Raw genomic sequence first — 12178 nt, forward strand, 5'->3', positions numbered from 1 at the left:
GTCGCGGCCAGCATCAGGAATAGAGCCGTACGGCAAGAAGAGCTCGATGGGGAGCGAGAACCGTCAGAGGTGCTCAGGGAGGTTTCGGAAGTCCGCCATGGTGCGGTCAGTTCCCCCCAGGTTTGACTGCGTAGGTCGCGGAACTCGTTGAGTACTCGCAGCCTTTCTGCGCCTCCGTCTGGGCATCGGCTGCTCGGCAAGAGCAGTCTTTCCGGAAGATATCGACGGTTTTCGAGAGCCACCCGCTTGGGAGCGATTGAGCGCGTCACGGAGGACTTCAGGTTACCCTTGAAGCTCCTCTGACGGTTCTCGCTCCCCATCGAGCTCTTCTTGCCGTACGGCTCGGTTCCTGTTGCTGGCACAGAGCTCCCGTGCCAGCCGTCCAACGTGATAGGAACGAGTGTATCGCTTTGACGGATCGACCGTGCTTATTATCAAGACTGATATGACGTACACAGTGACACATCAGACGACACATATTCTCCCACCCGCCGGGCCGCAAAACGCTCTCGACGAGAGCCACAAGAAGGCGTCCACACAGCAAGCCGCTCGTCGGACAGGCGTGCTCGCTTGATGTCGGCGAGCGCATTGCGCACGCTTTGAACGGTGGCGAAGCCAAAAACACCGATGGTGGCCGTCCGCCGGCGTATGCGGCGGCGATCGGTCCCTAACCTGTCGCCCGCGGTCCCTAACCCAAAGGTGGTCCTTCTCGCTTTCGCTTTGGTCCCTAACCAAAAAAGCACGATTCTGAAGTTGGGCCCTCAGCCACATCAACAGAGAGAGATTTTTGAAATCAAAACATCATCTTCTATTCATTTTCAGAAAGAATTTTACAACAAAACTCCAAAGAAATCCAGCCCTGGAATTCTTGCCCGAAAAAGAAATCCACGCTGGCTCCGGAGGTAGGGGACCCGAGCACACTGCTGTGAATACGTCCCAAACCCATACTGTGACCTGGTAGCATATGCGGCTCTTACGATCACCCGGAGGTGGACTGCTGAGGGGTATTTTGAAAACATCTTCTTCCACATGAAGAGAACAAGATCTCTCTCACATCAACGATAAATCCTCATCGTAAACAAAACCCCCTGTTAGCAGTTCTCCCTCCGGCTATGTTCGTAAAGAGCTACATGCTCTGATAAGTAAGCTCGATTAATTTTAATAGACCCAAAAAATATCTGCGTGCGCGACGCCAGCCTCGCCCTTTGTTGGGAACGACGCACATCCAGGGATGTCGGGTACGTGCAGCCAAGGAATCCAGCGTGTTCAGAGAGAGATGAAAAAGAATTTCAACAGCGAAGAAAAATATGCAGAAAAGAGGGAAGGTGAATATTGGATGGAGGGTGGACGCGGCGTGGGGGGTCTAGGGCGCTGATCTTCAGATCGACTTCTTAGCTAAGAGCCAAGGCTCCCGTCTGACGCCCGACAGTCGCTCGGATGTACGGCCGGGCAGATCGCGACAACACACCCCGCACACATGCAGCAAAAAGAACCTCCGAAGCGTGAACAGCGCCTCAGCAAAAGCTCGATCGTCTCACATTCTCTCTCTCTCTCCCTCTCTCTCTTTTCCGCTCGTCTCGAGCGCCCAGGCGGAGGCGGATGGCCTCCTGCATTGCCGCTCTCGTCGCCGTCAGTCTGGCTAAGCACGTTCATCACCGCTCCACTCGCAAGGACCCGTGGACGACGCCCACGAACATATCGGGCAACTGCACTGCTCTTCCAGCAAACGGCCACAGAGACAAACCCGACGGCGGCGGCGAGTTTGTTTGTGTCAGGAGGTTCGGTGCGGCGGGACTGGGAAACCAGATCACGAAGACGATGCTAAGGCTCACCGTGGGAATCGCCATCTCGGACGCGCTGAACCGACCGGTGTGCTGGCGGCGTGCGCTAAGAAATGGCATGGCGGAGATCAACTTGGCTGAACACTTTGCACACCCTTTGCCCGATTGCCCGACTGAGAATTCACGTTGCTTAGTCGACATAACCCAGAAATTCATGAGGGTGCCGGGTATGAAACGCAGAAAGATCTACGAGGATGTCGTCTGCCACCTTCCAACTACGGCGCGGGGACCCGGAGAGGATAGGCAAATCGTCCACTTCGAGCAGCTGATTCTTTGCCAGACGTGGGCGCGCTGCAAGCTGAACAGCAGTGCGATGGATATGCTCGCTGCCCCCGGCGCGTGGTGTGACGAGGCATGCACCACGCGCAGATTCCTCCGCCGCGTGAGCGCGAGAGTGGGCGAGCTGGCTTTACCCGTTTTGTCGGCGACGCGTTCGGACGAGAATGGGCGCGCCAGGCCGCGTGCTCGCCACCACGAGCCCATTCTGATCGCGCTGCACCACCGTGCTGGTGACGCGGTCGCTTTCTCCTCCCATGACGGGGACGTAAGGGCGGGTGGGGCAGCGTGGGACCGAAAGCGCTTTGCGAACGCCACCGCGCGGGCAGTCTTCGGCGTGGCGACCAGTGCCGTTGTTTGCAACGTGACGCGAAAGTGTGCCCCTTTTCCAGCAACGATGCCTCGCATCTTTGTCGCGTCTGACGATGCAGGCTTCATCCGGGCTTTTGACGCCGTGCTCAATGAAGACTACCCGCAGCTTGCCCCCACTTTGCATCTTGCCCCCGAGACAATCCAGCACAACAGTGACGCCGCCGCTGCCGGGAAGTCTAACGTCTCCACTATTCACGAGCGGATCGTCGCCGATTGGCATATCCTGACTCGGTCCGACCTGCTCCTCGTCACGGGAGGAAGCAGCTTCTCGCAGACTGCGAACGCATTCGTGCCACATTGCAGGCTCAACGGCAACAACGTTGCGCCCTCTTGCCTGACGTCGGCGGAGTGGTCTTAATACATTATTGGGTTAGTTTGCCCAGGAGGCCCGGGCAGACAGAGTCGTGATGGCTGTCCTGTCTAAGAGGGGGGGTGCAGTCTTCGGACACGGTCATTCTGAGCGGCTTGGTGTATCTCTAGACTCTACCGCGGTGGACGTTTGTTTTTTCCTCTTCACGGCGGTTCCTTCCATTTCACTCCGACCCACGTGATTATTGAAAATAGAGCTCAAGAGCGCCCTGTAGCGCCGCCTCCTGCCGTGAGTCAACGTCAGGCAGGTAAAGTGCCGCTTTTGCCGTCGCCAGGTGCCGAGTGGTGAAGACTGGGTCTTGGAGTATGGTGACGTGTCTCTTCTCGCAGCTCCGGACATGCTTTCTCGGAGCGGGGTATCCAAAACAAGGGAGGGGTGACCACACGCGCAGCGCAGGCGGGAGTGCCGAAACTTGGAGCACTTGGAGTGCAGTCATCAGCCTCACATCCAGGGCCGGGGAGCTAAGAAGCGCACCCAGCGGGCCGGATGATCGGGATCGGGCTACAGGAGCCCTGACCCCTAGGGGGGTACGCGTTCGCAGGAAAGGGCCGTAAAGTAAACACAGGTCTCCGAGGGTTAGTTCCGTGTACCGGGTTTCCCCTTAACTGCAGAACGCCCCCGCTACTCGGAGCTAACGGACACACAACACTGCACTCCACGCACGTACACGGATACGCCTCATGTGCGCCCGCCCGACTCCGGTCCCAGAGTCCCTTCCTTCGCCCGTCAGGGCGAGCCCTCGGCTCGTCCCGGTCCCTTGCTCTCCGCTTGCCCGGCCTCCCTCGCGCGACCCTGCGGAACCCCCAGTCGTTCGATCCCACCGCCTAGGCGCCCTCCCCGCCTCGGGCCCCCCCTTGCTATAGCTTCCGCTCGAAGTATCAGCATCCTCCGAATCGACCGGCTATGGCACGGGAACCCTAGGGTCACACCGTGGCACCGGCACTTGAGGGCGTAGCTGGCTCTATCTCGCGAGATCGACCACGCCGTTCTCCACAGCGCGCCGTCTAGCTCCCTCTGTGTCGCCTCAAGCTGGTGTTGATGTATCCGGTCTGTTTGCGTGATGAGCCTCCTGGGAGCGGCCCCTCCGTCTTGTCCTCCGTAACGTACTCGCAGATCGCGTCAAAGGCTCCCACTTAGGGTCCGTTTTGTGGACAAACCTACGCCACCTCGACCACCTCGACCACCTCGGCCGAGGCCGCTGCCGCGGCCCCTCCCGCGCCTGCGGGGCGCCCCGGGGCGCTCAGATGGCCCTCGCCGCCCCCGCCCCCCTTCCCGCCGCCGACGCGGCGCCCCGATCGCGCGTCGTTATCACTGAAGAGCTACGCTCGGGCGTTGACCGCACCGCGTACCCTCCCCACTCCCGCCTCTCATTTGTGTCACACCACGCGGAACGCATCTCCATCGCTTCGGTGTCTGAAGGGGGTGAACCGCGCCATCCTCGATCGCCGTGCAAAGCTCGCTTCCGAGCTCTCACGCCGCGCGTAGGGCCCTTAGGGGCCTAGAGAACACAGCCCCCTCTCCCTTTTCTCCCAGTAAGCTACAAGTACGTACGTACGGGATGCTCGGGCCACCCACAAACGTACAACCAGGAGGTGACAAAACAACTCTACTCTCGACTCTGCGTGGCCCAGCGGAGGCGGCACCGGTTGATGAGACCATGAGACGGAGAGAGAGAGACACAGGGAGAGAGAGACATGAGTTGTTTGTGAGATGTTGTGGGCCTTGTTGAGTCTGTGAGGTAGACTAGAGCCTAGAGCCCGAGCGCGTCAGAGTTGTGGTCGACACCATTCGCACTCAATCAACGGTTACGTGCCCGGCCTCTACCATGACCCGCTAACTCACCCTTGGAGGAGGCGGGAGCAGGAGGAGGGGGCTCGGAGGGCGGCGCGAGCGGGAGCTGCCACGCGATGCGCCGGCGGAGACGTGGATGTGAGAGGAAACTACGCTGTCAATGTGGGCACTCGTGACGCCACAATGCTGGGGAGTGTAGACTGAAGTAAGACTTCATCATGCGACATTGGCGATGCGTGGTGGACGCAACCTCGAGGGCGGCTCGTCATACTCCGGGCGCAAATTATTTCCCTGTCTGCTTCACTTACCGCTGGCGCGCGAGACGCCCCACAGCCAGGCGGGAGGACCGACCCTCGGGTGACCAAATTCTTTTTCCTGTCTGCTTCACAGAGCGCGAGCGGCGCAGGCAAGAGCGCCCCATCCAGGCACATTTTGCCCACGCGCCAGCTGACTCTCTTCCTGAACACTAGCCAGGCAGGAGGCGGACCTAGTCCTAGATAGACGAGCATCCGCCCTCACAGGCGTGATGTCGCGCGCGAGCGGCAAGCAGCGGGTGTGCTACTTCTACGACTCTGACATTGGCAACTACTACTATGGCCAGGGCCATCCCATGAAGCCTCATCGTATTCGCATGGCTCACAACCTGCTGCTCAACTATGGCCTCTACAAGAAGATGGAGATCTACGTGAGTGCTGCACCGTGCCACCGCCTGACGGCCCTGCCACACCTGCCTCACACCTGCAAGCCGAGTGCGCATCGCCCGGGTCCCATCGGACCCGCCTCGCTGCGTCGCAGCGGCCGAGCCCAGCCACCTTCGATGAGCTGCGCAAGTTCCACTCCGACGAGTACATGCGTTTCCTGCGGCACATCACGCCAGACAACATGGGCGAGTACACCAAGCAGATGCAGCGATGTGAGCCGCCGCCCCGCCCCTGCCCCCGCCGCGCGCGCGCGCGCGAGTCGCACCGCGTCGACGCCGTGCACCCGCCACGCCGCGCGCCCGGCGTCGCATCACTCCCCGCCGCCCCACTCCCTGCCGCCGCCGCCGCCGCCGCCGCCGCCGCCGCCGCCGCCGCCGCCGCTGCCGCCGCCGCCGCCGCCGCCGTCGCCGCCGCCGCGACGTTACTTGAGGCAGCGCCGTTCCCCGCCCGCAGTCAATGTCGGCGAGGACTGCCCCGTCTTCGAGGGCCTCTACCAGTTTTGCCAGGCCAGCTCGGGCGGCTCGATCGGCGGCGCCGTCAAGCTCAACAAGGGCACGTCGGACATTGCGATTAACTGGGCGGGCGGGCTGCACCACGCGAAAAAGTCCGAGGCCTCGGGCTTCTGCTACGCGAACGACATCGTGCTTGCCATCCTCGAGCTGCTCAAGCACCACCGCCGCGTGCTCTACATTGACATTGTGCCACCCACCGCCGCCGCCGCTCCCGCGCCGCGCCGCCGCCGCCGCGCGTCCCTCCCAGTGGCTTCGTCGCCCTCTCGCCTCTCCGCCCGCCTGCGCGACGCGCCTGTGCGACCAGCTCTGTGAGGCGGCGGCGCCTGCACCTCCCGTAGGACATCCACCACGGCGACGGCGTCGAGGAGGCGCGCAGCCTGACTCCCCCCCTTCCCCCCTCCCCCTCCCCCGCCCGACCGCCCGACCGCCTCTCTCCCCGGCGAGTCCTCTCTCTGCCTTCGGCAATCCTCCCTCGCCCCCTCGCCCCAACGGACCCCTCCCTGCCGCCCCTCGCTCGCTGCTGCTCGGGCCGGCGCTGACTCGCCCTCCGCGCCGCGCAGGCCTTTTACACGACGGACCGCGTGCTGACCGTCTCCTTTCACAAGTTTGGCGAGTACTTTCCCGGCACGGGCGACGTCAAGGACGTCGGAGCAAACGCGGGGAAGTACTACTCGGTCAACTTTCCGCTCAAGGCGCGCCGCGAGCCCCCCCCCCCCCCCCTCCCCCGGGCACATCCGCCCGCCCGCGTCTACCCGCCGCGTGACGCTTTCCCTCCCTGCTAGCAAGCTGCGGCCTCTGCTGGCAAGCCGCGGCGCGCGCCCGGCACCCTCTCCGCCCAAGCGCTCGCCGCCCTCGCCCCTTCCCCTGCAGGACGGCATCGACGACGCCTCGTACGCCTCCATCTTCAAGCCCGTGATCGGGCAGATCATGCAGATGTACCAGCCCGGCGCTATCGTGCTGCAGTGCGGCGCCGACTCGCTCTGCGGCGACCGGCTCGGCTGCTTCAACTTGACCATCCGGGGGCACGCCGAGTGCGTGCGCTTTGTGCTGCAGCAGAAGGTGCCCACGCTCATCCTGGGCGGCGGCGGCTACACGATCCGCAACGTGTCGCGCTGCTGGACGTACGAGTCTGCCGTGGTGCTGAATGAGGAGATCTCGGACGACCTCCCGTACAACGACTACTACGAGTACTATGGGCCGGACTACAAGCTGCACTACGCGCCCTCGGGCATGGAGAACCTCAACATCCCCGAGAACCTCGAGAAGATCAAGTCCAAGGTCTTCGAGCACTTGCGGCAGCTGCAGCCGGCGCCGAACGTGACGATGCCTGCCGCGCCGCCGCCCGCCGCCGCCGACGAGGAGGACGAGGACGAGGACGACCCGGACGTGCGGGTGAGCCAGCGGGGGGGCGACGAGCGGCAGGAGCATGGGGCGGAGTTCTACTCGGGCAGGCCAGGCGAGTGACCTCCGCGGGCCGGGGAGAGGCTAGTCGTCGAAGGATGCGTCTTGCGCCGGCGCTACGGGACCGGCGCGCACAGCAGCATGACCCCCGTATACGTGTACAAAACTTGTTCGATTTGTCTGTCCACACCCAGAAAGAAGAAAACGGCGTATTGGATATGGCGCACGGTGTGCCACACGCGTCACGCCTGGCTCAAAAACACGCGAGATTTTGACGAGAAAGGAGAGAACTCGAGCGGCGACGGCGCGAGCGACCCGGCGACGCATTACCGTACGTGACACTGTGTGATCAGAAACACGCGTACGAAGAGGGACGTACACGTAGCCCGGCTGGTTCCGGGCGAGACACAAGCCCGCACACTGCTCACGGAGTGTCAAGCGATGGCGGCGCTCCAAGAGTGGTTGCGGCTAAAGCCGTAGGCCCACAGTGCTACTTGTCCTTGATCGTCTCGGCCGCAACCACGCCAAGCAGGATTAGGAGGACGTCGCAACCGGCGCACTTGAGATCTCGAGATGGGGAGGTCCTTGTCCGACTCGATCCCGTCAAAGAAGGACCTAACCACACCCAGCAGCTGAGGGCAAACGAGCTGGCTGTGGCCCCCTCCATGCAAAGCGAGAGCGAAGAGACGTCTGGCCGCAGCTGGCGATGATTGGCTGTCCCGCTGTGAGGACGGGATCGTAAATCTTAATCTTGGCTTCAAAGTAGAAAGACATCTGACGAACGATTTCGAAGCGGCGGCCTCCGCCATCTGATCATGGCATGATGATCATCGTCCGAGATACACTTCTTGATGATCTGCTTTTTGGCACCCTGCTCCTGGACAAACGCGTGGCGATAGATGTCCGCGCCGTCCTGGTCCTTCTCGGTGCTCTTCTGGCCGGGGTAGTTTGGCGTGTAGCTGTACACGGACTTGCCCCGAAGCACGGCAAGCGTGACGCCGGTGGGGTCAGTGATGTGCATCTGAGGAAAGGGAAGGGTGGCTGAGACGGCGAAGTGACGCGCACCTCCGGACATCCTGAGCTCGCTCACCCCGGGATTGACCACAAACACGGTCTCCTTCGTGTGGTCAACGACCGTAAAGATGTCGCCCGACGCCGCCAGCTTCTGCTTCAGGAGAAGCCCACACGCGCCGCTGCTCACAGTAGGGGGAAATACTGAAAAATGGGACCCCCCGGACGGACCTTGCTTTCATACCGAGCGTGAAGAGCTGAGTCTCAGCTTTCAGACCCTGCAAAAATCATTGAAAAATATTAAGATGGTCCAGAATGGTGACCGAAAGACTCCGGCGCCGCAGCGCTCGCGCCTGCTTTCCTCGCAAATGCGACAAGTGAGGCCTCTGAAAGGGAAAAGAATGATGGCGTCGAAAGAAAAACCGCGAACGAAGACCGCAAATGCCGCCGCTCCTGGTGAGCGCCAGCCCGCGCCGCGTGCAGGGCGTGTCCGGGGCGCCCTCCCCCCGAGTTCCCCCGCAAAATCCGGCCCGCGGTCGCGCGCGCGCTCCCGTCCCGCTGCTTTAGAGGAGTCTGCAGCCCCGGGCGCGCCCGCACGGCGATTGCCGCCTCCACTCCAACCTCATCCACTCTCACTCTGACATTCTCTCCAGAGTCCTCGCGTCGAGCCCGTGGCGCCGGAGCGCGAGCCCCAAGCTCGGGACACAGCGGGACATTGACGATCTGCGATGCCTGTGCGTGCAGGTGATCACGATGAGCCTGTGCGGCGGTGGCAAGCTTCCTGGTGCTCCAGGCGCGCTGCGCCCGCGCGTTTGCGACGCCCGTGTGTGCCCCTGCGCGCGCCCCGCTCGCCGCGCCGCCGCCGGGCCCGTGGGGGTCTCAGGTTTGCGCGTGTGTGCCGCAGATGTCACGACCGAGCAGCTGCAGCAGATCCTCCAGAACGTGCAGGCCGAGCTTGAGCGGCGCGCGGCGCTGCAGCGCGGGGCGCCCGAATCGAAGCGGTGCGTGCCCCCCCTCGCCGTGGCCGCGCTCGCCCCGCCTTGGCGAGCTCTTGCCGCGCGCGCGCGCCGCAGGAACTCGATCTTGTGCGCCTCGGGCAAGGCGTTGCCCAGCGAGGCGGAGGTGCACGCATGGGCGCTGCTCGTGCTGCTACATGGCCGCGGCGCGGACGGCTCGTGGGTCGCCGTCCCGACGCTCGTCGACCAGTGGATGAACGTCGTGCTGCTGCAGTCGAGTCGCTACAAGCAGGCGCCCGCCCTGCTCTCCCACCGCCCCCCGAGCCGCCGCCGCGGCTGCTACACCTCGGCTATATCTCGGCTATATCTCGGCTATATCTCGGCTCTATCTCGGCCTTGCTGCCTGAGCCGTGTGTGCGTGTTGTGCGCAGTTGCGCGAGCGATGGCAGCCTCCGACCGACGATCCGGAGTGGCGTAACTTGGCTCTCGCCAAGGGCCTCGTCCCGTCCTTGCTCAGCCAAGCCGCCGCTCGGGCGGCGGAGCCGCTCGCCCACATCACGCGCACGCTGGTGCAGCTCGAGGTCATCGACCACGACGTCGGGCAGACCGCGCTCTCGAACTATCTGAAGAACTGCCTCGCCAAGTCCAAGGGCATCTCGGGCGGCTGGACCTGGATGCGCCGCCGCCGGCGGCGGCGGCGGAGGACGAGGAGATGGAGGTGGAGGTGGAGGCGGAGGCGGCGGCGGCGGCGGCGGCGGCGGCGGCGGCGGCGGCGGCGGCGGCGGCGGCGGCGGCGGCGAGGCAGCGCGGGGCGCCGAAGAAGCGCGGGACGCCGAAGAAGCGCGGGGCAACCGCAGCAGGCGTGGCGGCTGATGAGGCGGCGCCACAGGCGCGCGAGGCGCGCCCACGGCGCAATGCACGTTGACTCTGCGGCACATGCACGTTGACTCTGCGGCACGGCGGTAGATGGCCGAGGATGCAGACGGACCGTGGTATGTGTGTTGTGTATATGCTCATATCCGCGTTACCACAAAACGGAGGGGATGATCCGCTTGAGCAGCAGGCACACACACGCCAAGCGCGTGAGTTGTCGCTCGGGTTGCCTTAACTAGATAACATTCCCATATTCATTAATAGCGGCTAGTTTGTCACATCACCACGTGGATCGATGACCCGGAATATGCCGCAAGACACGGCGCTTTCATGAAGCAACTCATTATCTTGGACGCATCCCTCGACGCGAAGAGCCATGCAGTCACCAGAATTGCTTGGACCTCTCCTGCAAGTAAAACGAAACATTCTTGGAGCTTCCCCAGCCGCTTGTGGCCGCGTCTCATCCGTGGCGACGCGCTGTTCCACCGAGCCGTACTCGGCCGCGCCGCCGCGTCGAGGCACGGGTCCCCAACCAAGCAGCGACGCCGAAGCGTCGACCGATAGAGCGCCACGCCCAGCAGTATGGGCGTGGACCGCTCTCTCGAGCGGCCGCGTGGTGGTGCGTGGCGCGGGCGTCACAGGCGGCAAGCGTGGAGCCGCTGGAAGAGCCGGTGCGAGCCGTGGACGGCAGCCGCTCCCCACGTCGCCGAGAGAGGCTGCGGGGGAGAGGGTTCAGGAGGCCACAGGAGGCGCCGGGAGGCTCGGGAGGCGCTAAAAAGTGGCCCGGGCGCCTCGTGCCACCCGTCTGGTGGGGCCAGGTGGGCTCAGGAATTAATCCAGGATTTTAAGGTGATCCACTACACCTGACCGAGAATTGGATGGCGAGATCGCGGCGAGATCGACCAGTCGGCCCAGGTCGGCGCCATGCACTGGCGGGCTGCACAGCGCGCTAGACTACGCGGAGGACGTGCGCTTACCACCGGGTGGGATTACCAGGCTCGCCTGGGCTCGCTGAGGGTCGATCGCGGCGCGAACCGTTTTCGGCTGTTTTCCTCGCGAATCTGGGGTGCGCGCCGGGAGCTGCAGCGCCAGCGTTTCGCGGACCTGTGCAGCCTCCGGGCACTGGGAACTTCTCCCAGGCTCGGGCAATGCGGACATGTGCCAGCGGGGGCGCGGAGGTGGTTTACATGCGGATGCGGCACGATCTTCGAGCCGAACCGACGATACAGGAGGCTCCAGAGGCGCCGTAATCGACAGTTGGCCGTCACCCAACTCCTCGCCCGCCGTGACTGTGGGTGTCTCCTGATTGCTCACGATCGTGGCGGAGCTCGGGGTACCACTTTGGGCCACGGGACAAGCCCTGGGGAGTCACTGTAGCTCGCGCGGGGCTGAGAAGCCCCCATTCCCGCGAAAAATCGAGATTTGGCGAGATATAGGGGGCGGTTCTCATTATTTTCGGTGGCCCCAAAGCTACCCAATCACTCGCCCACCTCCCCCGAGCAGTCTAGTCCAAAAAAAACCGCGCCCCGATCAAGTTACGTTTTCAGTGTTTGCCCCTACTCACAGGGCCGATGGCCGAAGCCATGCCGGCATTGTGGACCGGCATGTCGATGGGCGTCGAGCCTCCGCAACCCATTCTGGCTTCGCGGTAGGTGCGTCTCGGTCTAGGAAAGGAAGCGTGACACCTGTGCGGGCCGGTGGCGTGGGGAGGGTACAGGCCTCGTCAGGTTCTCGCTCATCCACCCACCCTCCTCGACCTTCCCGACGATACCAGCGGGCCCGCCTCCACCTAGAAGACTGGTGCTGGGGTGTGGGTGTTCCCTGCTTCCGGCTACTGTACTGCATATACCTGAGCTAGGGCCTGAGAGGCCTCGCTGGAGCCGAGGCATAGCGGCGTGATTTCGGACCTCCACCACCCCCGTCGTGTCCCGGGCTGAGTGGCCTCAACCCTAGCCGGCCCGCTGTTCCTAGGGTTGCGCGAGCTGTCCGAAGCTGTCACAGCTAGGGTTGCAAGACCTCAAAAGCCGGTCATCCACCACCCGAAAGTGGCCGCCCTCCCCTCCAGAGCGCCGCC

General features: G+C 63.5%; 3 protein-coding genes across 3 annotated transcripts in view; all 3 read left to right on the top strand.

Moving 5' to 3' along the window:
- Positions 1 to 671, top strand: part of EMIHUDRAFT_217609 (hypothetical protein) — a gene marked incomplete at both ends in the record, with an annotated part of 1456 nt that extends 785 nt beyond the window's left edge. Inside the window, 3 exons of the mRNA XM_005760798.1 lie at positions 135 to 227; positions 395 to 457; positions 561 to 671. Coding sequence (XP_005760855.1) covers positions 135 to 227; positions 395 to 457; positions 561 to 671 — 267 coding nt within the window. The remainder of the gene's footprint in view (positions 1 to 134; positions 228 to 394; positions 458 to 560) is intronic.
- A 1147-nt stretch (positions 672 to 1818) lies between these two features.
- On the top strand, positions 1819 to 2984 carry EMIHUDRAFT_453146 (hypothetical protein; the record flags this gene model as incomplete). Its single annotated transcript, XM_005760799.1, has 1 exon — positions 1819 to 2984. The coding sequence occupies one exon, from the start codon at positions 1819 to 1821 to the stop codon at positions 2845 to 2847; it is 1029 nt and encodes a 342-aa protein (XP_005760856.1). The 3' UTR covers positions 2848 to 2984.
- A 2192-nt stretch (positions 2985 to 5176) lies between these two features.
- EMIHUDRAFT_453147 (histone deacetylase 1) lies at positions 5177 to 7327 on the top strand (the record flags this gene model as incomplete). The annotated part of the gene is made up of 7 exons (XM_005760800.1): positions 5177 to 5335; positions 5446 to 5563; positions 5805 to 6049; positions 6202 to 6231; positions 6424 to 6555; positions 6734 to 7180; positions 7238 to 7327. The coding sequence occupies 7 exons, from the start codon at positions 5177 to 5179 to the stop codon at positions 7325 to 7327; spliced, it is 1221 nt and encodes a 406-aa protein (XP_005760857.1).
- Positions 7328 to 12178: the final 4851 nt, after the last annotated feature.

Source organism: Emiliania huxleyi, assembly GCF_000372725.1.
Source record: "Emiliania huxleyi CCMP1516 unplaced genomic scaffold EMIHUscaffold_74, whole genome shotgun sequence".
NCBI classification, from domain to species: Eukaryota; Haptophyta; order Isochrysidales; family Noelaerhabdaceae; genus Emiliania; species Emiliania huxleyi.